We start from the raw sequence: 27376 nt of genomic DNA, 5'->3' as shown, positions 1-27376 counted from the left end.
TTAGCAGGGAGCTGGATCCGAAGTGGAACAGCTAGGACTAAACCAGCACTCCAATCCAGGATGCCAACACTGAAAGTAGTGGCTTAACTCATCGAGCCAAAATGTTGTCCCCTTGATAATGTTGTTTTCTTTTTAAAGATTTATTTATTTTTATCGCAAAGTCAGATATACAGAGAGGAAGATCTTCCGTCCGATGGTTAGTGGCCGGTTCTGTGCCGATCCGAAGCCGGGAACCAGGAACCTCTTCCGGGTCTCCCACACAGGTGCAGGGTCCCAAAGCCTTGGGCCGTCCTCGACTGCTTTCCCAGGCCACAAGCAGGGAGCTGGATGGGAAGCAGGGATGCTGGGATTAGAACCGGTGCCCATATGGGATCCAGGCGCATTCAAGGTAAGGAGTTTAGCCACGCCGCCAGGCCCCTGATAATGTTTTTTAAAAAGATTTATATATTTATTTGGAAATCAGAGTTACACACAGACACACACACTCCATCTACTGGCTTGTTTCCCAAATGGCGATAGTAGCTAAGGAAGGCCCGACTGAAGCCAGGGGCCTGAAGTTCCATCCAGGTCGCTCCTGTGGGTATAAAGGGCTCAAGCACTGGGGTCACCTTCTGCTGCCTTTCCAGGCATATGAGAGGTGATCTGGATTGGAAATGGAACAGCTGGGACTTGGACCAGCACTCATATGGGATGCTAGTTTGTCAGGCAGCAACTTAACCCACTGCATGACAACTCTGTGATCATTTGTACTTAAACCACACCTTGGAGGGAAAGCCAGGCAGAAAAAAATACATGTTTTGTTTGAAATCTAAGAGGCCCTACTTGTGTACAATAGAAGTGGTTTTGTTTAAGAGAGTTCTTGCTTCAAATTTCATTTAGGAGCTAAACCATACCCTGTTGTTCAAGTTACAAATATGTTTTACAAAACTGACTTTGGGCTAAACACCCATTAAGGTTTTACTGTCATTTCATATTTCTGTTTCCTAAAGCCACAGCAATGTGAAGATAAACACATCAATTTAAACAGGACATACTTGCTAAGAAGATAAAACATTCAGTGCTGGCCAATACATTTTATTGACTATAGCGCAAGCTGGGCACGAAGAACAGTCATTAAAACACCAAAGACCCTTACATAGCAAAGGTTACAGAATAAATTAAGACTCCTGGCAGCTGTGCCTGGGAGAAGATCAGGCCTCATTCGCTCCTATCCTTGGGCTCTCGGTACTTCCACTGGATGTAATCAAAGATGTCTTTCTCACTATCCACCGGCAGGGGCTCTCCAGCGACTCCTGTAAGTGGAGAGACAAAGGAAATTTCTTCTGAGAACCAGTTTTGGAGTGATAGCAGGATCAGCATGGAGAGCTCTGTGGGATTTGCTTTTGGGGGAGAAGAAAATGGTAACCAGGCCACTAGTGAGAAGGCCCTGGCCACCTCCTCCCACACGTGTGAGCTTTGTCACATGCATGACCACTGTTCTCAGAGGGACCAGGTATCCTGCTTCTGGCAATAGAAGCAGCTCTGGCTCCTAACTTTCCTCTGTGCTAGCCATTAGGCGCTACAGGGCCTAAGCAGCCAGTGTGCCCATGAAATTCAAGTTGTGCTCTCCCAGTCTGCAGGGATGAGAGCTCTATTTCACACTTTAGGACACAGTGGGTGAAAAGTCACTTCCTGGCAAGGAACAGCAAGCATGGTGCACCGTGAGAAATGCTAACAGCTAGCGAGCACAGATCATGAGGTCCTTTTCTTTCAACTTTGAAAACCTGGGGCCAAGACTAGCTGGTTTTGAGATGCACTCAAAGCAATGAAGTAGAAATGACTGCGAGCAGTTCCACCCCAACAGTGCTGTGGGCCTTGCTTGCTCCTGGCCAAGATCCCACAAGGCTTTTTAAGGAAAACTAAACTTGCTAGGCCCAAATGTCTTTGGGAATAACCTCCTCTCGAGGTGATGGGGTTGTCTGTACTGCAGGCCCGATGCTCACCAGTGACTCCCACGGGACGGATGGTGTATTCATTGATTGTGAAGCCCTTTTCCAAGGCATGGGCTCTCATATTCTTATTGAAAATGTCACTCCCGGTGAAATAGAGAACACCACAGTAATACTGATCTTTGGGAATCAACCTGAAAAGGCCAACAGGAAATACATTTTTTGGTTACACATTCAAATTAAGCAACTACATGACTCCTACAGTTCATGAAAAGGAGACAGACCATTGCAGTTTCATTGAACTGGGCTATGCACTGGGATGCAGAAATGAAAAGCCATAGTGCTTCCTACATCTAGCCATGGCGGGAAACGAATTCTGAGCTGTGGATGGTGCTGTCAGCGGCTGCAATCTTGAGAAAGTTAACTACAGCCTGCACACGGGGATGGTTCTTTACAGATTTTCAGGCTTGGGGGATAGGGGGAAAGGAACACAGGCTTTTGGTAGAAAAAGGAGGCTGAGGCATTCAGGCTAATGCCAGGACCTTTAGAAGGGACTGGGTGGGGGAGACAGTCAGGTGCTTGGCACCAGGGCTCCCAGTGGTACCTGATATCGATTCTTCGATGTGGATACTCCTTGTCATCATTTTCGCTGGGAAGCTGGCAAACACCCTAAAATGGACATTTTAAAGGATACTTAAAGATCTTTTAAACTGATGGGTTATTTTAACCTAAGGCTTAATACAGCTTTTACTAGATGTCAGTTTTAGAATTCTGAGTACTTTCACTTAGCAGTGTCTCTAGACTCTATATTAACTCCTCGTTTCTGTTATACTTTCTGTCAGAAAGCTACATGCAACAGTAAACAAGGATTAAAGTTGCAGATATTTGGCCTGGGTTGGATTTCAAACTAACCTCAGAGAGCACCAGCAAGAAAGGAACCAAAACAAAGAAACAACTGAGAAAAAACAAAACAAAAAACAATGACGATGTGGGGAGACACAAAAAGCCTTTAGTAACATACCAGTTACCGGGAGCTAGTCCACTCATGAAGGCAGGACACTCGAGAAAAAGAACCCCAGGGGAAAGATTTACATCAAAAAAAAAAAAAAAAAGTAGCACAGCAAAGCAGAAGAGTTTGAAATTGGGGAAGTGTCTCAGAAATTACAAGAAAATGAGAGGATTCTTTGCCTCCTTTCCTGGCACTGAATCTTCACTATACTTTCAGATAGCAGAGAACAATAGTCAGTCTGTTTTGTCATATTTTCTCTTTCCAGAAACATGAGAAAGCTTTGCGAATGGAGCAACAACCCCCTCCCCCCAACATGAGTATGTATGAAGAGCTCTTTGTAGCACTCAAGTTCAAGCTCAGGGTGTCAAGTGCTGCACTGCAAGAACTACACACGACTGACAGGCTCAGGTCAGTCACACAAGTGGCCAGGAGCCACTCTGCCACTCAGCAAGTTTAACATGGGCATTTCCTGCAGCCACCCCGATGGCTGAGAGACTTCATCAAACTAGGTAACCTGCAAAACAGGAACCCTAACTTCGTGGGCAGTGACAAGTTCCAACTCAACTCCCACCTTGCAATGGCTCTGGAAAGCCTTCCTTCTGGAATTCCCAGGAGGTATTATTACCTTGCAGATATGCACATCTGCCCACCACAGGTGAGGACCTGCCTGTGTGTCACTGCAGCGATGCAATTTCACCTAATGGCTTTCTTCCTCCTTTCCTCAAGGCCGAGTTCATCTCCTGCTCTCCCTAACTGTGAATGTTACAGAATCCCTCCGTATTACCATAGCATTGCGTACATTCTTTATTAGGTTGAGTGGATTAAGTGCTGATTGGCATGTCAGTCCAGAAGCTTTGTGCTGAGTGAAAGAGGAAACAATGTCTCTTCCATTTTCCTGTCCTCCACTGTCCCTTGAATCCTTGCTTGTAGATATTTCACAGAAAATTAGTAAGGGTCAAACTTGCATCAAATACTAAAATTTGGCACTCATTGAATAATAATAATTAACAGCTAAACCAGGAGGGAAGCAGAGTTCAATGACGTAGCAGCCTGGGGAATCATCTACATTTCTGCCCTTTCATTTTTTTATGCCTTCTTTTGCTCCACCTTCCTCTCCTGACCTATCTCTAAAGAGGTGGTCTCATATTTTTGTGTAGCAGTACAACCTTGGAAGATTCAGAATCTCCAGGGTTGTACAAATTCTTATTTGAATTTGCATTTGAAAACTCTTTGAAGTGTAAGTATTTTTCAAGTTGAGCTGTATAATAGTCCTTTGATACCAAATGATGATTATCATTTTATAGATAAGAAAATTACAGCCCAAGAAGTAAATCAACTCACCCAATTCTACACAGTGAACCAGAATACGATCATCCATCTTACACATCCAAATATACTCCTTACCAATGGAACATAACAATGACCTTCCTTTCCTTGCAACAACACATAAACCACCTCCCATTGCCTCCAAAATAAACTGAGAAGTACTTCTCTTCCAACAGGTAAAATAATGACTGTAAGTGTTAAAGCAGCTGTGAAGCAGGGCACTCATAAAGCCCACAAACAGCATCCAAGCACACACCCACTATAGTGGGTTCTTGGATTGTCACACGAAGGCCTTTGTTTCTTAACATTGAGTCTTCTACACTTGTAAAACAAACTGCTTTCTTAGTTTTTAGCTTCCTTCAAGTCTGTCTGGATGATTCCTTTCCTGGCAATCCCTGCTGACCAGATGAAGGGAAGGTGAGAGTGATGTTCTCCCAGCAGCCTGGCTCTAGCTGGTCTTTCACCCAGCACACAGGGAGCAAGATCTGTGCTGGCCTACCCTCTAGCAACCACTGGGATGTGGCCACCCTCACACTCCTCAGCCAGTTCCCCCTTCCTTGGCTGAGGAGTGTCTGGGGTGACCCATGTCCATTACCATCACCATGCGCACACATGCCTGGCGACCCAACCTTCCCTCGCAGGTTGCCCCAGCCCGGCGTGCGGTTTTCTTTGTACTCTGGCTTTTCAATCTTACCACCTCTGCTGGTCTGTCCCCAGGTCTCTCCCTCAGTACAGGAGAACCTATCAAGACTAGGAAAAACACTTCTGCAACTGTGATTTGTGAACGCACACCTGCCCATGTTACTAGTTCTGAAAAACGCAGGTACCTCTGAGAGGTGACCACTGGAGGAAGAGATTCAGGATACAGAGGTCTCCACTTAGCTACTTTACAAAAATTCAATGTGTCCAGCACATTTTCTCTAGCAGTCTAACTGAATGTTCCTGAAAGGTGTGACTGTGCATGGTCACTCACAGTGCATTGAATCTACTGAAATCTAAGGAGGGTACATGTGGGAATGTGAATACTCTGTTCTATGAAAACACTGCTGAGGTGCAATCAATTTTCACAGTCCATGAATGACACCCTGCTGAGTCCACTATGCCTGTACGTGTACAGCTAAGTACACGTCATGTGAAATACCTTCTCCATTTTTACATGTACAGTTCTGAGGCATTAAGTATGGTCACATCACTGTGCATTCAGCACCATCACCCACAGTGTCCATCTCTAAGACATCAGCGCTGCCCTCAACTGCGACTCTGCACCGACTCAACAGTAACCTCCCATCATCCCTCTTCCCAGGCCCGGGCAACAGCACCACTCTAGTTTCTGAATGAAGCGACAGTTTTCTTACCTTTCTCAACCATCTTCTTTTGGCTAACACTCCTATTAAATCTATGTCTTGATTAATACTAATTCTGGCACCCTCACTCTGAAAGCACAGTCTCTTTCATTTTGGTCAGACAATTTGAGAAAAGTGGGACATATAGGGAAAAAGGACCCCAATGATTTACCTATGTGATCGGGAGTATAGAGGTACGCCTAGAAAAGGATTTTTAAGAAAGACTTACTTATGTATGCATGGATGTATCTGAAAGGCAGAGAGAGAGGGAAGGGCAAAGATCTATCAGCTGGTTCACACTCAAATGGCCAAAACAGCCAGGGCTGGGCCAGGCCCAAGCCGGGGGCCCAGCATTCCATCCAGGTCTACTACATGGAGGGTAGGGCCCAAGTAATTGAGCCATCTTCCATCACCTTTCCAGGCATATTATCAAGCAGCTGGTCTGGAAGTAAAGAGGCTGAGATTCCAGCCTGCTCTCCAATATGGGATGTTGGCATGGTGGGTGGTGGCCTAACCCATAATGGCAGTCACAGAAATAAGAATCTGGATTTGAGATTTCCACTTGCTTTGCTGTTGGTTTTCACACATGGCCACTGATTAATCAATCTGTTTTTAACTCATTTGCCATGTCTTGCATCTTCACGTTTGAGTTTCCCAGGCAGCCTATAGGACTGCCCTGGTTCATCACGATGTATTTCACTGTGGAACCTTGGCAAGAACCTGCCTCTAGTAACTTTCTTAGTCACCCTTCCCCTCAGCAACCTGGCGTGTTCTATCACATATTTTGCTTTCTTGTCTTTCCTTGGCACTGCAGTAGAGTAACAGTCTTCAACAGTCCTAACCTCACTTACCAAAGAATTCTGTCAACAAATTTGAGAACCATTTGCTATGAAGTATTTTAGGAAATAGTTACTATATGCCAAAGTCATCATAAGTATTTTTTAAAAAGTGAACTATGCCTAATTATCAATGCTAATGGAATGACTATTTGAAGAGTGGAAATTTAAAATAAAAGCACCGATTAAATTATTCCGAGAGTAGTCATGAGACAGACAGCCTGCTGATCACTTCTAAGGTCTCATGGATGTCCTAATTGTTGACTGTAATACAAAACTGCAATGAAGTCACATCCCTAGAATGGCTACTGATGTTCTCCAAGGGTTTTTTTCAGATGTGTTAACTCAAGCAAGTACTTACCATGAACTTTGTTTCACCCTTCGACAGAGTATCTGTAATAAAATGGACCTTTTGTAACTGCTCCACAACACGGTGTAACAGCTTTGGCTGTAGAAGTCATAACCAGGGAATAAGAAAAAGAGTAATTACCCTGCTACAGCAAGAAATACTTTTGTCAATGTTTATTCATTTGTATTTATTTGAAAGGCAGAGAACAAAGAGAGGGAAGGAATGGAGAAGGGAGAGGGAGGGAGAGATCTTTCCTCTGCTAACTCAGTCCCCAAATGACCACAACAGTCCTGGGCCAAAGCCAGGAGCCAGAAACTCCATCTGGGTTTCCAACATGGGTGGTAGGGTTCAAGTTTCTAAACCATCACTTGCTGCTTCCCAGTGCGCATAACTGCTAGGAAGTTGGAATGGAAAACATGCGGGGCTCTAACCCAGGCACAGGGATAGAGAAAGCAGGCAACTCAAGTGATGTCTTAACCACTGTGCCAAAAACTCATTCCACATGAAGCATTTCTGAAATACCCACAAGAGACAACAAATAATTCTGGAAATACTTTATTAAATTTCACCTCTTTCTAATACTAGACTGTCATCTCAAATGGTCAAGGGAAAAATGTATATATCTTTCCATAACTCAATTTGCTTTCCCAGAATTCAACCAACAGAAAACACTTTATCGGAATTTTCAGAAAGACTGAAATCAAAGACTGAAAGCATCTACCTCTGAGAATACACGCATTCACCTCTATGTAGGAATGACCTCACTGGATGATGGATTTTGAGGTACCTGTTTGGTTGACTCCGAGGTAAAGCTTGGATGGGTCAGGAGGACATCCATGTCACCACTAGATTCTGCCCCTGTAGGAACAGAGAACACATATGGAGGGCTCCCTGTGACAGAACCAAGGCGGCAGCACACACAGAAGTTTCATGTCACACAGCCTTGGTACCTCTTTTACTGTGCTTTACAATCAGAAGAAGTTAAAGATTTCAGTTTTCTGTCCAACTACTCAGGCATATTGATATAAACAGCAGAGGCTGGCCTAACAACCGCCATTACACACACTGCTTACAAAGCCTGTTAATCTGTTAAAAACACACCTACATGCTTAACTGTTGAGTTAAAATGTGTTTATAGCATTGCAGCCAGCGATGTGCTACAGTGGGTAAAGCCCCCACCTGTGATGCCAGCATCCATGTAGGTGGCAGTGTGGGTTCTGGCTGCTCCACTTCCAATCCAGCTCCCTGCTAGCGGCCTAGGAAAAGCAGCGCAAGATGGCCCAGGTGTCTGGGTCCCTGTCAGCTACACTGGGAGATCTGGATGAAGCTTCTGGCTTCTGACTATGCCTGACCCAGTGCCAGCCATGTGGCCATCTAGATAATGAACCAGAATATGAATGATGTTTCTCTTGTCTCTCCTTCTAACTCTTTCAAATAAAAAACAAATCTTACAATAAAAAATAGCTTTAGAGACCAGCATGGTAGCCTAGCAGCCAAATTCCTTGCCTTGAACGTGCCGGAATCCCATATGGGGCACCGTTTCTAATTCCAGCTGCTCCAGTTCCCATCCAGCTCCCTGCTAGTGGCCTGGGACAGCAGTAGAAGATGGCCCAAAGCCTTGGGACCCTGCACCTGCATGGAAGACCTGGAAAAAGCTCTGGGTTCCTGGTTTCAGATTGGCTCAGCTCCAGCCGTTGCGGCCACTTGGGGAGTGAAACATCAGATGGAAAATCTTCCTCACTGTCTCTCCTTGTCTCTGTATATCTACCTTTCCAATAAAAATAAATAAATCCTTAAAAAAATAGCTTTAAGACACAATTATAAATAAATGACATACAATTTGAACAATATGTTCTAACTCTATCAAGGTTAACCACAAAATTCATTTAAATCCTTTAGGTTTTACTCATTTAGTCAATATTGGTAAAAATGACTATTTTAGTTATCATGGATAAGGACATAATACTGTATAAATGACACAGGTCTTGGTCTTGATCTGTAAACCACAATCACACACAACTTTAGGTAAGAAATATACAGCTGTCTGACTCTCTATATGCTCTGAAACTGTCTCCACTTGGATGTGTTTTGACTTTGTCTTTTTCAGACTTGCAGACAAGGACTCTCCATTCCTCTACGCCTGAGTTTCCTTGTCTGTAACTACAAAAGCTATTTCCTAGGCTATTGTGTCACTGAATATGAACATATGCAAAAGTATTTAGCATGTAATCCAGTTTACATAAATGATTTTATTTTGATAGGAGTAACAAATACAAACATGCTTTTGGTGACTTACAATCTTGCAGTACCTTTGGATTCTATACAGCAATGATTTTTTTAAAAGATGTATTTATTTATTTGAATGGCAGAACTGCAGAGAGAAGGGGAGAGGCAGAGAAATTCCACCTGCTGGTTCACTCCCCAGATAGCTGCAATGGCAGGGCTGGGCAGGCCAAAGCCAGGGGCTTCATCCAGGTCTCCAAAGGTAGGAGCAGGAGCCCAAGCACCTGGGCAACTACCACTGGCATCCCAGGTGAATGAGCAGACACTGGATGGGGAGTAGAACAACCAGCCCCCATATTAATAACCTGGTTAATCTTTAACCAGATACAAGTCTCTTACCCGAACAGGATACATCCCAAGATCCCCAGCTGATGCCTAAATCACAGTTTGAGCCCAATAATTAAACACTTTTTCCATCTTAACTAAGCCTTTATTATACACCGTGGCCAAAATTTTTATAGTAAGAGGTGTGACAAGAGCAAAACTAACACTAATTTATCTTTTGTTTACAATTCCATGGATAGGTTTTCCTTACTACAGATCTTTTTCCTTTCATCTTTTCCTTACTATGCATTTTTTCCTTTCACCTTTTTACTTAAAAGAACTACTTTATGGTTTTTCTTTTGCATATACAAATTGCTAGCATGACTACTTCTGGGCTTTAGGACCATTATTAAGTAAAATACGGTTCCTGGAACACAAGTACTGAGATAGAGATGCCAAGAGGGAGGATCTGAGCTCTGATGGCCTAGATGGACACTAAGTGTAACAGCAGCAGGGAGTGTGTAGTGTGCCTATGCTAGACAAGGCAAAGATCCACATACTGAGGAGGATGGGACAGAATGTTTGGAGTGCATCACACTATTAACAATGGTGCATAATTTAAAAGCCACAATTTGTTTCTAGAATTTTCCATATGATATTTTCAGGCCATTGTTGAGTGATGGCAAGTAACACAGTGGAAAGCAAAACCAAAGATGATGGCGCAGGAAGGGGATTGCTGTCTTTAAATGTAAAGAACATGAAACTAAAAAAAAAAAATTCAACTGTTGTTTTCTCATTTTTTTTTCCTAATGGCTAAATGTCTTTTACCACTTACCTATCACCGAAGATGTTTTACTCTATTTGCAAAACATCATAACTCAAAGGTCCATTACGAGGTGCCCACAGAATCAAGTACTATGTAACACAGAAGACTACGTACTGATAAGGAGTGACTTCCAGCAAGGTACAGGGTTGAATATATATTTTGCTATATCATGAGACAAAGGTGAAGGGAGAGGGAGAGACAGGGTCAAGAATGTCTGCTCATAGTGTATCTTCATGCAGGAACACTGAGAGAGTAGAGCAGTGTTTACTAATAGAACTGTGAATAGGAAATGAACAGGGTGAACAGAGAGAGTACAAGTGAGACTTCTTAGTGTACATCTTTAAAATGAAACATGTAACCATGTAGCATACTCAAAATTAGAAAACTATAAATGAAATGGAAAGACACAAGCCCAGGAAAACAGTCATATTCAGAAATTTGCTTGCTGTTCATCAAAATCTACATTTTCAGAGTAAACTGTCCATAACTGATACTGTTCATACCCATCCGAGAGCAATTAAAAAAAAAAAAAAAACCTCCAAAACAAAATACAGAACCTATCCAAGCCTAAGGAGGCTGTTGCTTAGCAGCCATGAAGTGGAGTACAATAATGTCTGGAATTACGTGAGGCTCTTCCTGGGTGTTCTATGCAGGCATTCTTGGATAGTTGGTTAACTGCAATCCTCTCAATTTGCAAATAAAGAAACTAGGATTGGACCTAAGACCATACAAGAGCGGTAAACAGATTTAGCTGCAGGAGTCTGGTCCTGTGTCTCCACACCACCATTCTTCGTACTTATCAGCAACTATGGATTCATTCCTTTCCACAGCTCTGAATTCATTTTTTTAAAAAAGAATTATTTATTTTTACTGGAAAGGCAATCAGATTTACAGAGAGAAGGAGAGACAGACAGAAAGATCTTCCATCACTGGTTCATTCCCCAAATGGCAGCAATGACTAGAGTTGAGTTGATCCAAAGCCAGCAGCCAGGAGCCAGGAGCCAGCAGTTTCCTCCACGTCTCCCATATGGATGCAGGGTCTCAACACCTTGGGTCATCCTCTACTGCTTTCCCAGGCCATAAGCAGGGAGCTGGATAGCAAATGGAGCAGCTGGGACACAAACCAGTGCCCATATGGGATACTGGCACAGCAAGGCGAGGATTCAGCCTTGTGCCATTGCATCAGGCCCAGCTCTGGACTCTTACAGTAGCTACCTGAAGTACTTCCGACAGTCCATCGCCTACTTTCTAGACAAAAGTCCTGTAAGTTGCCAGAAACTCTGTGTAAGTTCATATTTCAAAACTTAAATGAGCCTTCCCAAATATTAAGCCAGCAGGAGCCCTGGATAGGTGTGGTTCTCACATGGGTTGTGTCCACAGCAGAGGAGGTCTTCTGAACAATCTGGTGACTGTGAGGACTGGTTCTGAGCTGGTGCCTCTGAGACATTATTCTTAGACCCATCACGCAAAACTTGGAAGGTAAAAAAGTAAGCAAAACTACCCAGAGCTTCACTAGCTTCTAGCCAGAGACAATCATTTCAGCATTTTGATATACCCAAAGTCGCCTTACTGTCACTGAAACACTCCCCCACTCGTTCAGGGGTGTACACCTGCATAGTGTTTAAGCAGTGCTTGGGATGCTTGCATCCCACATTAGAAGTCCCAGCTCTGCTCCAAGTTTTGGCTTCCTGTTAACATGTCTCCAGGTAATGGCTCACAGATTTGGGTCTCGGCACCCATGTTGCAGACCCATGCTGAGTTTGAGGCTCCTGGCTTCAGCCCAGCCCATTCCCCACTGTGTGGCATCTGGGAGCAGATGGGAGCTGTATCAATGTCTCTGCCTGTAAGTAAAAACTTGAGAAAAAAAATCACCCTATAAAAGAATCAGCGTGAATCTTTTATAGTTATTAATACATATTACCACCTACAAAAGAATAAAAAACTTCACTAAAACTCCTGGATTTTAGTCAATCTATGCTATAACAGGTATTACATCTTTCTAAGCCATGTTTTTCACATATATGAAACAATTATATCATCAAGACGTAAATAACCCAATATTAGGAAGTATATTACCTCTCCTGAAACTGCCACAGACAGTAGCAATGTACTCAGAATCCACTTTTGTAACTTCATTTAGAACAATATCCTAATAGAAGAAAAATTAAGTCAGTATTCAAAAAAAAAACCAAAAAGGCTTTACACCACGTGCAGTTCTCAATAGTCATCAAAGGACGCAGTTCCGCACATTCTTACTTGCATTTGTAACATCTCTTCCCGAGGAATTCTTTTCTCAAAGTCCTCAAAATACCTATAAGGACAGAGTACACAGATAAAATGTTGTTAGACTGAAATCTCCTTAAAAATCAAGTCACGCACCACCACAAGTGCTCTGATGCCAGCACGTCATTGTCGCATCCTCACAAATCAGACCTGGAATCCAGAGAAGATAGCTACTTGGAGGGTAAGAGGGCGCTGTTCTTTAATTGGATCTAAATCTTGAAGCTCCATCCATGGAAATATTCTAGATGTTCCAACTACAAATACTTGTATACAAGCCTCACACACATGATAGAAATACGTGAATACATTTAGTCAGTGCACACTTTCAAAGCAGACCGCTCTCCACTGGTGAGTCACAGGGTAACAGTTTACTGCTCTTAAACCCTGCAAGACTGTCTCATTTCAGCAAACTATCTCTAAGAAGGATGAACCACGCAACAGTATGCTCACTGGGGGAGTCAGTCACAAAAGATCACATGCTGTACATGCTCATTTACATAAGAAATGTCCAGAACAGTCAAATTTGTAAAGACAAGAAGACACTGACAGCTGACTAGGGCTGGGCAGGGTGCTGATGAGAAATGGTGAGTAGGGTCCAGCATGGTAGCCTAGTAGCTAAAGTTATCACCTTGCACGTACCAGGAACCCATATAGGCGCCAGTTCTAATCCCGGTGGCCCTGCTTCCCATCCAGCTCCCTGCTTGTGGCCTGGGAAGGCAGTCGAGGACAGCCCAAAGCCTTGAGACCTTGCACCTGCACTCGCCTGGGAGACCCAGAAGAAGCTCCTAGCACCCAGCTGCAGATTGGCTCAGCTGTGGCCTTTGTGGGAGTGAATTAGTGAATGGAAGATCTTTCTCTCTGTCTCTCCTCCTCTCTGTATATTTGACTTCCAAATAAAAATAAATAAATCTTTAAAACCCAAAAAAGAAAAGAATGGGAAGTGATTGCCAAAGAGGACAGGGTGCTTCCTGGGAAACCAGAAACAGAGCTGGTTCTAATAACGGTCACATCACTGAATACATTAAAAGTCTTGGCATATTTAAACAGCAGAGAGTTAAACTTATAACTGCTATTTAAGGACTAAAGGACTGTGATAATATGGGGCGAATGGCGGGAGGAGGGAGGAATTCCTGCATCTCTAAAACTGTATCATGGAGAATATTTCTTAGAAAGTCTAAGTGGGGGAGCCCAGCGCAATAGCGTAGTGGTTAAGGTTTTCATCTTGCACGCACCAGGATCCCATATGGGCGCCGGTTCTAATCCCGATGGGCCTGCTTCCCATCCAGCTCCCTGCTAGTAGCCTGGGAAAGCAGTCAAGGACGGCCCAAAACCTTGGGATCCTGCACCCGTGTGGGAGACCCAAAAGAGGTCCTGGCTCCTGGCTTCAAATTGGCTCAGCTCCAGCCGTCGTGGTCATTTCGGGAGTGAACCATCGGACAGAAGATCTTCTCTGTCTCTCCTCCTCTGTATATCCACCTTTCCAATAAAAATAAACAAATCTTGGGCCCAGCAGCGTGGCCTAGCGGCTAAAAGTCCTCGCCTTGAACGCCCCGGGATCCCATATGGGCGCCGATTCTAACCCCGGCAGCGCCACTTCCCATCCAGCTCCCTGCTTGTGGCCTGGGAAAGCAGTCGAGGACGGCCCAATGCATTGGGACCCTGCACCCGCGTGGGAGACCTGGAAGAGGTTCCAGGTTCCCAGCGCGCACCGGCCTGTTGCGGCTCACTTGGGGAGTGAATCATCGGATGGAAGATCTTCCTCTCTGTCTCTCCTCCTCTCTGTATATCTGACTTTGTAATAAAAACAAATCTTTCAAAAAAAAAAACCAAATCTTTTAAAAAAAACAAAAACAAAAAACAAAGTCTAAGTGGGTTAACTGTGTAGTCCATGCAGTACACGTCCATGAGGCCACCATAAAAAACACTCAGTGTGAAATGAAATCTAAGCCCCTGTTAGGATGACGACACCATCCCCCTTCTCAACCATCCCCCTTCTCAACCAAACAGTCCTGGTCTCTTCCCAGCTCCAAGTTTTAGAATGACAGTGTAAGTTTAAAAATACCACAGTAAGACCCTAGACTATATATCAGAAGAGAAGCATACAGTGCTTGTGTACTGTAATTGTAATACCAGTGTCGGTAATTACTGATGCTGATACAGAAACATGCCTAGCAGTTACTTCTACACTGTTATTTACATGTTTGGGACTTTTATCTTTTTTGCTAATTTAGCGTTTCATGTTCAGGTAAACTTACATGGACATGTTTCATACAGTTCTCAGGTAGACTTTGAATACTTTAAGAGCCACTGTATTCCTCTTTATATTCTTACCCCAGACTTAGTACAGTGTTGGTACAACACAGGCCTGGAATAAATACACACTGATGCATGATGCACTCAGTTCTGTGGATTTTAAGAGCCAAGTCTGGGCATGGCGTGATGGCTCAGTTGGCTAACCCTCTTCCTGCAAATGCTAATATCCCATATGGGCACCGGTTTGTGTCCCGGCTGCTCCACTTCCCATCCAGTTTCCATCCAGCTTGCAGCCTGGGAAAACAGTATGGACGGCCCAAAGCCTTGGGACCCTGTACTTGCATGAAAAACCCAAAGGAAGCTCCTGTCTCCTGTCTTTGGATCAGCTCAGCTCCAACCATTGTGACCATTTTGGGAGTGAACTAGCAGATGGAAGATCTTTCTCTTGTCTGCAAATCTGCCTTTCCAATAAAAATAAATAAATCTTAAAAAAAAAAAAAAAAAAAGCTTACTTTAATCCAATTCGCTGATGATGGTTCAATTTATCTTCATTTTTCCTGAGATCTGAATAGACAAACAAAGTTTGGGTATTAGACATTTGTTAGGGAAAAAAATAACAAAAAACCTAAATATAATAACCTTTTCTTTTTCAAAGTAAAAAAATTCCTATGGGGGAAAGGAAAGAATATTTTGAAATGACTTTAAAAACACAATGAGGAGTTTCTAAAAACTCTAATGCGAGGACTCAAAGACTTCTATATCATGTAGTTTAAGTCAACAGCTGACTTCCTGATCCTGTGTAGTTAGCGAGTTGAAAAAAAAATTACATGACAGAGTAGATCAATGCACCAGGACCACACCTGTATTTTACTAGCTTTCTTGTAAGAATCAGCATTGTTCGACTTATTGTTAATAGCAGCAATAGTAACTACAACTTCTGAAAATCATTCATTGATACTGTTCATTGCTGATTCACTTCTTTGTCCAATTAGTATCGAATATCAGCCTGGGCAAACACTGCAGTAAAAATTTTAAAAAAGAATTATTTTCAGTTTCTCTATTAAAAATGTCACAATATAGTGTCTTTAGTCTAACTGACTTAGTTTCATTGGGTATTTTTTTTACTGGCCTGAGTACAGTATGGAGCCTTATTAAACACCAAGGTGAGTATACTTCAAAAATTACTCCTGGGACCAGTGCAGTGTTATAATGGGTATAACAGACCATAGCACTGGCATCTCATATGACACAGGTTGGAGTCCTGTCTGTTCCACTTCTGATCCAGATCCCTGCTAATGCACTTGGGAAAGCAGAAGAGGATGGCCCAAGTGCTTTGGACCATGTACCCATATGGGGACCATGTACCCATATGGAGACCATGAAGAAGCTCCTGGCTCCTGGCTTCAGCCTGGCCCAGCCCAGGATATTGTGGCCAGTAGGGAGATGGAGGCAGTGAACCAGCAGATGAAAAATCCCTCTCTCTTATTCTTTCAATTTGTAACTCCACCTTTCGAATAAATAAAATAAATCCGAGAAAAGTTATGTTCATTATCACTCTTACATTTAAATATATAAATTACCTTTGGAACTACAAAATGGAGAAAAATAAGCATCTTTTTCAAATGGAGCACTTAATATCAACCACAGTTGTCTGAACCCAGTAAACACTGGATACTAAGTTATATTATATGTCTACACACTGTGTAAACAGTGGCTTCTTGACAATACCAGGAGAAGTAACTGATGTCTTTGAGAAATATATACAGCCTTGCCCTCTTTAGCCAACCATTTCCCTCAGAGATCAGAGTAACTGGGCATGCCACAGGCAAAAAAGCACGACCCTCTAGGAGGGATACAGACAACTCATTCTCTAGCTATGGGATGCACAGAAATTCCTAATGCAGTAATATTACTAATTAATCATGCCTTGTAATAGTCAGGTATCGCTGTTAAGTATTTACCATCTGCACCGAGCAGCCTGCCAAGTGCTTTGCATGTTATTATATTAAATCATAGGAGATAGAACTACCCATTCCGCAGTGAGAAATTGAAGTATCACGCTCACCCATTTGGATAACGGGACTGCGGCTGAAGGAGAGCCTGGCTCAAACTCAGGCAAAAAAATGTGTTCACTCAACCATCTGGCCACTCACAACAGCAAAGCCCAAATTCTACATTTACTGCAATGAATATGGATACATATGGCAGCCATCTTTGAAAATTATAAAGGGCTAAATTATACTTAAAGGACTGTGACATTAGGATTAAGGAAAGTATTTCTTCAGTAAGCATTGTACATCTCTTACAGAATCTTAATATACATGACTCAGCTTTTAGTCTGATGCGTAGGACTTCATTTTCTAAAATTTTATTGAAAAAAATTTAAATCTCCCAAAAAATCTGCCAATGATTGCTATTTAATTTTATCTAAACCAAGAAGTCTCTTGATTTGTTTTCTGATTCTTTAGATTTATCTACGTATTTGAAAGGTAGAGCGACAGAGAGAGTGAGAGATCTCGATCTCCTACCTGCTGGTTCACTCCCCAAATGGCTGCTTAAGCTTGGCCAGGTCAAAGCAAGCAGTCCTGAACTGCATCCAAGCATCCCATCTGGGCGGCGCGAACCCAGCCACTTAGGCCCTTTCCCCTTGCTTTGGTGTACTGCTAGGAAGCTGGGTCAGAAGCGGAGGAACTAGGACTTGAACCAGTGCTCTGAAACGGGATGCAGGTGTCCAAAGCAGCGGCTTCAAGTACATCACAACACCTGCCCTTGAGAATGTCTGACAATGGGAATATAAACCACAGGCTACATTTACTTGCTGCTGCAGCACTAAAAACGAAGTATTACCACTAGTGTCTACTGATTTTCCAGTCTGGGGTAGAACATTAACAGTTCTTCAGAACCAATTTTAACCAGAAATCAGTGACCTCTGGCTATACTCACCTTCTAACGTTTTAATTCCTTCATCTACAAACTTCCTTGCAGCAGATGGACTATAAAGAGATAAGAGGCATTATATCTCAGTATCAGGTAAAACTCAGAATCTTTGAGTCAAATAATTACCTTTATATTCTAACATTAAACAGACAATGACTACTAAGCTAAACCAAGCTGGCTACCACTGCTGCATGTTGTTCAAATTTATAACTCTAGTCTTAAGAAGGTAACTAAGAAGCTCGACATTAAAAAGACATCAAAACACTTAGTTGGCAAAATGCCCTCCTATAGACGTAAGGACACCTGGAAACCACTTATTCTTTTAACTAAGATTTATTGAGGGCCTATCAATGTGCCAGTTACAGGTGCAGAAAATAAAGCAGGAGTAAGACAAATTAGAACAATGGTATTTACACAATTATATTGTAGTGAGCATTCTACAGAAACAAAAAAAAACACCATGTAGATGAATTAAAACACAAACACAGCTTGGGTCTGCTTCTGATTGGGTGATAAGGAAAGGCCTCTTGAGATGATGGTTAAGCTGAGATTTTCATGACAAACAGTAAGTTACTTGGGTGAATCAGAGCAAATGTCTTAAGGAAATGATGCAATTAGCCAAAGGCCCTACAGCTGCCATGAGCATGACTTGCTCAAGAAAACAGAAAAACCAGTTCAGCCAGAATGATGTAAGGTCTGAGTGTAGGCAGGGGCCACATCCTTAACGCTTCTGAGGTCACAGCGGTTAAGACATGGCTTTATTCTGAGTGTAATGGGGAGCTATTAGGAGGGTACTGGGCAAGGCAGTGATAGCCTCTAACTTAGAATGACTAAAGATTTTCTCACAGAATGGCAGGGGCTGGTGGGCTTTCAGGGATTGGCTCAGTCTCCTCCCTGTTCCTACAGGGTACACTGCAATCCTGAAGGCCATTTGCAAAGGTTACAAATCCAGCTGGCGGCAGCACTGGGACCAGCACCCAGATTTCTTGACTGTCTTTCCACTGCACCACTGGATAGTATAATAAAAACTGAGAACAGGGAACAGAAAGAAATACACACACACACACACACACACACACTTTCAAGCACAATAGTCTGAGGCCACACACAGTGTTTTCGAATGTATAAATCTACATAATCAGCAGCCAGTACAAACATCATGCTATTACAGAGTGCTAAAGAAACTCATACTGATGTTAGAAAAGCAACACAGCAGAGAGAAAACAACAGAATGTAAAGGTAGAAAACAGGAGTTATAATTCTAGCTATAACAGTTCACCCCCTTTCTCTTCAGTGGTTTCAGTTTTGTTAGCTGGAGAAAGATAACATGACAAAGGTTTTCTAAAATACCTTCTCATGAAAATTTCTTAATGGCCTTTTGTTCCCAAGGAATCAAGCCCATTTTTAGTGTATTAGGTTTAAGAATTTAATAGATTTTAATGTAACTTTCCGTGAAACTGTTGACATTTAAAGGACAGGAGGAACTGGCAGTGTAGCTCAGCACTTAAGTTGCTGCTTGGGTGACCTATATCCCATACTGGAGTGCCAAGCTTCAACTCCCACTTCCATTTCCAATTCAACTTCCTGCCAACATCCATTCTGATTCCCCTCAAAAGCAAAAAGGCACAAGCTGGAATAGGCAGTAAGATGTACACAGAGAAAGTCCTGGGGAATAGAGGGAGGAGGCAAGATTACTTCTAGTCAGAAAATTAAACTGGGTTCATGAAGGAGGTGACATTTGCCTTGGATGGGTTTTAAAAAACAGTTCTTACCCAATGCCACTAACTCGAGTCAGGAAATTAATAGATGAACTCGTATCATCCTGACGAATCTTTAAGAAAAGAAAGTCCAACAATGATTTACAAGGATGCAAACAATCTTATTGGTTATCTACCAGTATGCTAAGAGATGTGACAAGCCATTTATATATACCTGTATCGTTAAAACTATTTGTACTTAACCTAGGCAGTTATAGCTGAATAATGGAGCAGCTGAAAAAAATCTTATCTCTAAATCATCCAACATTTTAAAAAATTTAACTGATGATAAACATGTATTTCGTATGTACAACGTGATGTTTTGAAATACACACATTTTGTAGAATAGCTAAATCTAGCTAATGAGCAAATGCATTATCTTACATAGCTATCATTGTTGGGGCAACATCATTTGACACTTCCTGTCTTTGCATTTTCAATTTTCCAATATTTTTAAAAGGTGCATTCATAAAAAATCATTAGGGTAAAATAAAACCACGGAAATGGCAGAGTTTGCATCAGCAATTCCAAAACCTAATAGTCCTTTAGTCAAAGTTTACAGTATCTGCTAAAGGGTGAAAACAAGGAGGAAGCTATCAGAGTTGCTAACAGTCTCTTTTATGCCACGTCAAATCAACGAACATTTTATAGGAACAACACTGACATATTAAAAAAATACAATACTTAAAGCCATAAACTCCACTCCTCTCTTCCTTCTGAGTCTCCCAAGAAATGAGCAACATCAACCACCCAGTACTGACAGACACTTTAACTAAAGATATCCACAAGCACATTAGGACGTTTACCTTTTCCAGTTTACGTAACTTCCCAGTTGCTAAAAACTCATCAATCTTTTCAGAAATTTTTGTTCCTACTCCAGGCTACACAGAAAATCAAAAATAGGAAAGTTATATAAATATGATGCTTACTGAGTTATCCAAAACATACTTTAACCACACGGGACAACTTAAATTATTTACAGTTTAATTATTCAGTTACACTTGCAACATCTCAGCCGTAGTCACACAGCGTTGTTCTAGAAGCACTGCTCTAGGACACAAGCTCCAAGATACAGCTTTATCCCTCATGCCTGGCAGAATAATGCTTAGAAATGTTCAAGCAATCATGCCTGCTTGAATGTAGCTTTTATTTCCTTAGGGTAAATTTCCCAAAGGGAAATTGCTGGGTGGGGGATTTTGTCAGCATTGTATCAGTTAATTTTTCTTTCTGAAGAGCACTGCTGAAATGAGTGCGGTTTCCACATCCACATCTGATGAACAGACAGCCACTGCACAGAATCTTATTTTAATCTGCAACTTTGATTATTAGTAACAGGTGTGCCTTACTTATTATTATCTATTAGCTGTTTACTTGATTTATTCTTCATTTATTTACACAGAATAAGTGTCCCCAAACTACTGATGTGCACTCAAGTTCTAAAAATACCAATTACTACATAGATAAAGAAAAGATTTTAGGAAGCAGGGGCAGGGATTGTGGCAAAACAGATTAAGCTGCTACCTGTAAGACTGGCATGCCATTTGAGCATTTGGTTCAAATCCCAGTTGCTCCATTTCCAATCTAGCTCCCTGCAAATGCACCAGGGAAAGTAACAGAAGATGGTCCAAATGCTTGGAGCCTGTCACCCATGTGGGAGACCCCGATGGAGTTGCAGGCTCTCGGCTTCAGCCTGGCCCAGTCCTGAACAGTATGGTCCTTGGAGAGCAAGCCAGGAGATGCAAGATTGCTCTCTATCTCCTTTTATTTGCAACTCTGTCTTCAAATAAATTAGGACAAAAAAAAATTTAGGAAGCAGAATAAATTAGGGAAGAAAAATGGCTCTAGTTTATTATTCTCTATATCAGAAGATAAAGGTAATTAGCAATTACTTGCTTTTTCTTTGGATAGTGTTACCATATTTTACTGAATACTATACTAACCTCAAGCAATTTAAATTCAGGTTATTTTCCATACCAAACATTAACCAATAAAAGGCAAACTATTCATCCTGAAAAATTCAGATGTTTAGGATTACTGAGAAGAACTTGCAAATAATAAAATCTATAATTCCTAAAATAGTGGTGAGAAGGTAAACTGATGAGATTTTTATGTTAAGTCTAGTTTTACAGAAATTGAGTCTTCAGTACTTTTGGATTCTTTAGAAGGCTGTAACAAATTCATATTTGAAATGCAATAAAAAGAGCTTTTCAGAATTCTTTCTCTAACAAGTGAGCAGCCTTTTGATAATAAACAAAAAAGGAAGTTTATGGTGATGGACAGTTTGGTACATAAGGTTAACACTGGGTCTATTCACCAAGACAGAAACTGAATTAAAACCTGTTTTATTTATAACTTACTTAGCTAGTCCATTTGGATAGAGAAGAACTGTCTATGCACAAAGAATTAAACCTATATACCAAAATAAGATTTGAATTAAATTGAAATTAAATTGAATTACATTGCAAATTAAAGTTTAGAGGTGGCATATTACAGGTAACTAATTACTCAGTTGTAAGATTAAGATTTAACTTTCAAGAGTGAAAATATAAGCTCAATGTGATGCTTTCATGAGAAAGATAATCAAAAATCAATATGAGAGTATTTCAGAAAATGCACGGAAAATGGGATTAAGAGCTAAGTTCATTCTGGTGCAAAAATATTTGAATACATAGGATTTCAAACTTCCGTGCACCACAATTATCCTTTCTCCACATTTTGAAGCAGCCTCTACCTAAACTTTTTTTATTAAAACAAAAAGAAGTAAAAAAGGAGACAATAAGCCTCGGTAGTTTGGCATCTCTACCAAAGGATGAACAAGACACGGTCCTTAGGTTTGAGGAGCTGTGAATAGTTTAGCGAGATGCAGATGAATAATCTGAGTGACAGCGGGTAGCCCTTCCCAGATACCTTTAGTGGTGTTACAATGACCAGGTGATGTAGGAGAGAGGAGAAAGAAGGTCTTCAACTTGCTGGTTCACTCCCCAAATAGCCACGGTGGCCAGAGATCAGCTTATCCGAAGACAAAGAGAGCTTCTTTTTGGCCTCCGAAGCGGGTGCAGGGGCTCAAGGCCTTGGGCTATCATCACCTGTTGCTTTCCCAGGCCATAAGCAGGGAGCTGGATGGGAAGCGGAGCAGGCGGGACACAAATCTGCACCCTTATGGGATGCCTGAGCCATGAGTAGAGGATTAGCATGCTGACCCCTATAACACTAATTCTAACCCATACAAGTTCCCATACTTGCAAGAACAGAAAATGACAGGTAGGAAACAGATCAGCTAGTATCATTCCATCACCATACTTTTCCCAAGAGCTAATATTCAAACTAAAATCCAGTGTGCAAGGAAGTGTGTATGTGTGTGTGTGTATATATACATATCTATATATAGAAATTAATTATACACATTTCTAAAAATTTTAATTCCAATATAAAATGAAGTATAGAAAGTATTAATTATACATATTTCTAAAAATTTTAATTCCAAATAAAACCATTTTGATCTTAGAAAGTCAGTTTGAAATATTAATGTTGTTCCAAGAAATCTGGAGCAGTGAAATCTGCTCATGTGGTTCAACTCAGCTTCAGAGATTTGAGTAATGTTTGTAAAAAGTCATCAAACTTACACGAGTGTAAGTCAACTTGTTCACAAAACTCACCAATTTCTTAGCTTCTGCTCCACTCTTTATTTTGTGTGGATACTTTGCTATAACAGATGCTGCTTTTCTATAAGGAAGAAAATAGAAAATTAATCAGAAATTCAGCAAGGAAGGTTTTCATTTTTCTCAAACTGCAACATACAAAAAAAGCAAACATCCAGTTCATATTCTAAGATCGTCAATTTTCTACTTCTATATAAAGCTTAATAGTTAGATAGCTAACAGACCACCTATTACATTGCTATCTTTCTAAAGTATTTTAAAAATCTTCCTATTTGATAATGTAACTTTAATCATACATATAACACCAGAGATTCAGAAGAATAGCAATCTTCGTCTTTCTGGGAATAAGCAGAAAATATTGTTGGGCTCTTTTTCCTCTAAGGGCCAGTTTTTACAAACTGTTTATCACTCTTTCATAAAAATGTACCACTGTATCTGGATTATTAGATATCAAATATCCTAATTGATGACTACTAATTTGGAGCCAGCAGGTAAAACTACAGCCTTCAGTTCCCAAAGACTTGAACCATTCTCTGATGAAGTTCCAAGCCACAGACAGAGAGCTGGATTTGAAGTCAAACACGTGGAATACGAGCCTACACCTACATGGCAGACCTGGAAAGAAGCTCCTGGCTCTGGATCAGTTCATCTCTAGCTATTGCAGTCACTTGGGGAGTAAGCCAGCAGATGGAAGATCTTTTTCTGTCTCCTTCTGTCTGTAACTCTGCCTTCCAAATAAATAAACACATCTCAAAAAAAAAAAAAAAGAAGAAGAAGAAATTCACAGTTACAAATCACATTCAACAATGTCCTTATATTAATTCCTTTAAAAAAAAAAAAAGGTTTATTTATTTTATTTCAAAGGCAGATTTACAGAGAGAAGGAAAGACAGAAAGATCAATCTTCTATCCACTAGTTCACTCCCCAAATGGCCACACTGGGCAGAGGTGAGCCAACCTGAAGCCAGGAGTCAAGAGCCAGGAGCTTCTTTCCAGATCTCCCACACTGGATGCAGGGGCCCAAGGACTTGAGCCACCCTCTGCTACTTTTCTAGGTCATAAGCAGAGAGCTGGTAAATGGAGCAGCCAAGCACTCATATGGGATGCCAGTGGCACAGGCAGAGGATGAGCCACTATACTGTCACCCCCCCCCCCGCCGTGATATCAATTCTCTTAAAAAAACTGTCCCCATTTCAATTCTGCACAAAGCAGTGACCTGCTATTTTGCCTATCTCCACATATACCCAACTGAGCAGTTTGACAACAGAGTACCCCTTAGGAGCACACTGATGCCATCCTGCCTGTAATTTCAGTGTCAAATATGTTTTAGTGTCAGTTCTGACAAATAGGTAAGTCAAAAGTACAGATATCAGATTGTCTTTGGAGCTCTACATTTTCATTCTTTTCTAGCACATACAAACCTTTAGATTCAGAATTCAACTTCTCTATGAGTATATGTATGATGATGAGAGTAGAAAGGATTAATTAGAGGTTAAGGAGTTGGCCAAGGACAATTTATGGAAATGATTATTTCAGGAAAGGCAAGTAGTTCCAGATAACCAGAACTGTGAGGAAAAGCCAGAAGGGAGTAAGAATTAGAACCTAACAGGCATTTTGTGTGCCATGATGTAGTTGGGTTTTATGAAGTTAAACATGTCTAGGTATCTGTATTACAGGTGGTGGGGTACCACTTGCTTTGCCAGACTTAATTTGCAACCAACCACACTGCTTAAGCAAGTACACATGTAACAAGTAAACATGTCTAGAACAAGTTCTACCCCTGCTCATCTCTGTGCCTTGGCCCACCTGGCTTCCTTCATCTAGAGTGCCCTGTCTCTCACTTGTCCCCTGATGAGCTCCTTCAAGACTTAGCACCTCCACTGAGAACACTGTTCTGACACACCCAGAACAGACGGTTGAGTATCGCCCATTTCTGTGTTATCCAGTGTGTGGATGACAGCACAACTGCATCATACAGGATATAAAAGAAGAAAAAGGTATGATCAGCTTTAAATTATGATGCGTGGGAAGGGGAGACTTGAAATGAGTGGACAACTGGGCTAAAACTCGGGAGAAAAGCCCAGTGAGCCAGATTTGGAGTCTTTAACATAAGTGGTGTTCAAAGCTGAGAATGGAAAGATGACCAGAGCAAGCGTGAAAGTGAGGAAACAGGGCCAAGGGCAGACTTCTGGGGAGTACCACCAAGAAAAGGTCAGCGTGAAGAGATGAAGAGCATGGCCTTCCCTCATGGCAATCAAGGAAAAGCCCTCCAAGAATGAGCTACAGAATGCCTCAGGGAACCCAGCAAAAGACGGTGCCAGCAAGAACTCAGACATTCACACAAGGAAGACAGAAGGCATTAGCTGCAAGGCAGTTAAGATTGCTCCATTTTTGTTGCTAAGAGCCGAGAGATGTAATGCCTATTGCGTCACATACCCTGAGGATGCCCACATCCCATACTGAAGTGCGGGTTGGAGTTCCAGCCACTCCACTTCTGACTCAGCTTGCTGCCAAATACACATGGGAAAGCAGATGATGGTGGTCAAAGTACCTGAGCCCCGGAACCCCACTCATGTGAGGAGACTAGGTTGGAGTTCCTGGCTCCCAGCTTCAGCCTGGCCCTTATTTGGCAGTTGTGGACATTTGAGGTATAATCTCTTCCTCTCTATTGCTCTGCCTTGGAAAGCAAGGGGGAAGGGAAAGGAAAAAGGGAAAAGAAAAGAAAGAGAAAGAAAAAGAAAGAAAGCAAGAAAAAGAGGAAGGAAGGGAAAGGGGGAAGGAGGGAGCGAGGGAGGAAGGAAGGAAGGAAAGAAAAAGGGACGGGAAGAAGGAAGGGAGGGAGGAATAGAGGGGGAAAAAAGAGAAAGAAAAAAAAAGGAAATGATGCGGGCCTTATAGGGTAAGGAATAGAAGCAGTGAGGCAGGCCCCTGGTGAGAGGAACAAGCAAGGGAAGCCATGAAGGTAACAGGCCACAGATGGAAAGACATGACTCCTCTAACACGCCCATTTCACAGCACAGCCTTCCTACGCATTCTATGACTTAAACGCATCGCGTCTCTACTAGCCCACGTCTAATAATGGGAGCAACACAGGTTCCAGTTCTTTTCTTTACTCAGAATTGGGAACCATCAGAATGACTCTACAAGAGCTCTGTCCGAATTCTTCCAGAACCAGTCTTTCTACCGTTGCTCGCTGCAAACTGCTGCTAGGGTCACAGACCCCGCAGCCCAGTTCACTGCCCGCACCAAACAGAGGCATCCCACAACGCCGCACCGTCCCACCTGTAAGCATTGTATTTGTGGATAGCCTGGTTCACGTTCTTCTCAAAGTTGGCGAGTTCTGAAAAGGCAACGAGAAGCTCCGGTGAACGGGATCGCCGAGTCAACAACCGAGAACCGGGCTTCCGGAAGGGGCTGCGGCAGCCTCTGAGGGACCCTTCGCCGCGGACTAAACCAAAGCGCCCCGCGGCAGACGACGCCCCGCAGCGGGCCGGCCCCGACCACCAGGCTGTGGGGCGGGAGGGAGGGTACCGGTGTGGCAAGGAAAGAAGAAAGCCGGCAGGGCCCGCCCGGGTACGAACCCATGAGCATGTCGGTGATTCCGCCGTTCAGAGTCTCCTGCGGCGCCTTGCGTTTGCTCATGGTGGCCTGCACCCGACGGCCCCAAGCTGTGCGCCAACCGGAGGCCGGGCCCCTCTCCCGGCTGGAAGGACACTCCGGCTCTTGGAAAGAAGACAAGAAGGACCCGGGTCCCCAGCGAGTCCGGAGCGACTCGCCGAACAATGGCTGCCTCTGACAGGAGGCGCGGCGCGCGGCGCGCGAGTGACGTCACGCGCGGGCGGAGCCAGGGGTGGGGCCTTGCCCTGAGGGGACGCGGAGACAGGAGCACCCCCTGAACCTACCCAGGAGACCCCGAGAGGGGAGCGTCCCCGCGCTGAGGGGACCCCGAGGAGCGGACGGCCCGGGTCCTGCACTGAGGGGACGCGGAGACAGGAGCACCTCCTCAGCCTAAGGAGACCCCGAGAGGGGAGCGTCCCGGACCCCGCGCTGAGGGGGCACGGAGAGGGAAGCGCCCCAACAGAGGCGTGTTTTAGCCGGAGGGGAGATGGGCACCTCAGGATCATATCCCAACCACATTCTTGTGGGAAGACCAGCGTTCTTAACTCAAAGTGGTGGCTGCTGTCCTAACGTTTCTTCGAAATCCCGTTGCTCGAAGTAGAGAAACAGGACTTTGATTCTGACGTAGGGTGGGGGAGGGGTGGGAAATAGAAGACTGAGGACTCCCACTCAGTAGCGGAGGGGACTGCGGCGTCCCGTCTTTGTG

At 42.8% G+C, this 27376-nt stretch overlaps 1 protein-coding gene across 2 annotated transcripts; it reads right to left on the bottom strand.

Moving 5' to 3' along the window:
• Positions 1–1058: 1058 nt before the first annotated feature.
• POLB (DNA polymerase beta) lies at positions 1059–26887 on the bottom strand. 2 transcript variants are annotated; one of them, XM_004592719.3, is made up of 14 exons: positions 26634–26887; positions 26335–26392; positions 23051–23117; positions 20201–20275; positions 19410–19468; positions 17644–17693; positions 15213–15264; positions 12421–12475; positions 12241–12313; positions 7579–7649; positions 6804–6890; positions 2533–2597; positions 1983–2122; positions 1059–1292 (listed from the first exon to the last, which is right to left on the bottom strand). In XM_004592719.3, the coding sequence occupies exons 1-14, from the start codon at positions 26692–26694 to the stop codon at positions 1198–1200; spliced, it is 1008 nt and encodes a 335-aa protein (XP_004592776.1). In that variant the 5' UTR covers positions 26695–26887; the 3' UTR covers positions 1059–1197. The 2 variants fall into 2 exon arrangements, with proteins under 2 accessions (XP_004592776.1, XP_058525785.1); XM_058669802.1 differs by lacking the exons at positions 26335–26392; positions 26634–26887 and adding an exon at positions 25489–25727.
• Between the last annotated feature and the right edge of the window lie 489 nt (positions 26888–27376).

Source organism: Ochotona princeps, chromosome 11, assembly GCF_030435755.1.
Source record: "Ochotona princeps isolate mOchPri1 chromosome 11, mOchPri1.hap1, whole genome shotgun sequence".
Lineage (NCBI taxonomy): Eukaryota > Metazoa > Chordata > Mammalia > Lagomorpha > Ochotonidae > Ochotona > Ochotona princeps.
The sequence above is the reverse complement of the archived record's forward strand: the minus strand, read 5'-3'. Positions and strand labels throughout refer to the sequence as shown.

Excerpts from the sequence above, each read along its gene's own strand:
- POLB (XM_004592719.3), bottom strand. The coding sequence starts at position 26,694 with ATGAGCAAACGCAAGGCGCCGCAGGAGACTCTGAACGGCGGAATCACC. Across the intron at positions 20,276-23,050 it reads GAGCAGAAGCTAAGAAATTG|CCTGGAGTAGGAACAAAAAT; the intron begins GTGAGTTTTGTG and ends TTTTCTGTGTAG. Across the intron at positions 7,650-12,240 it reads CTGTGGCAGTTTCAGGAGAG|GGGCAGAATCTAGTGGTGAC; the intron begins GTAATATACTTC and ends CTGTTCCTACAG.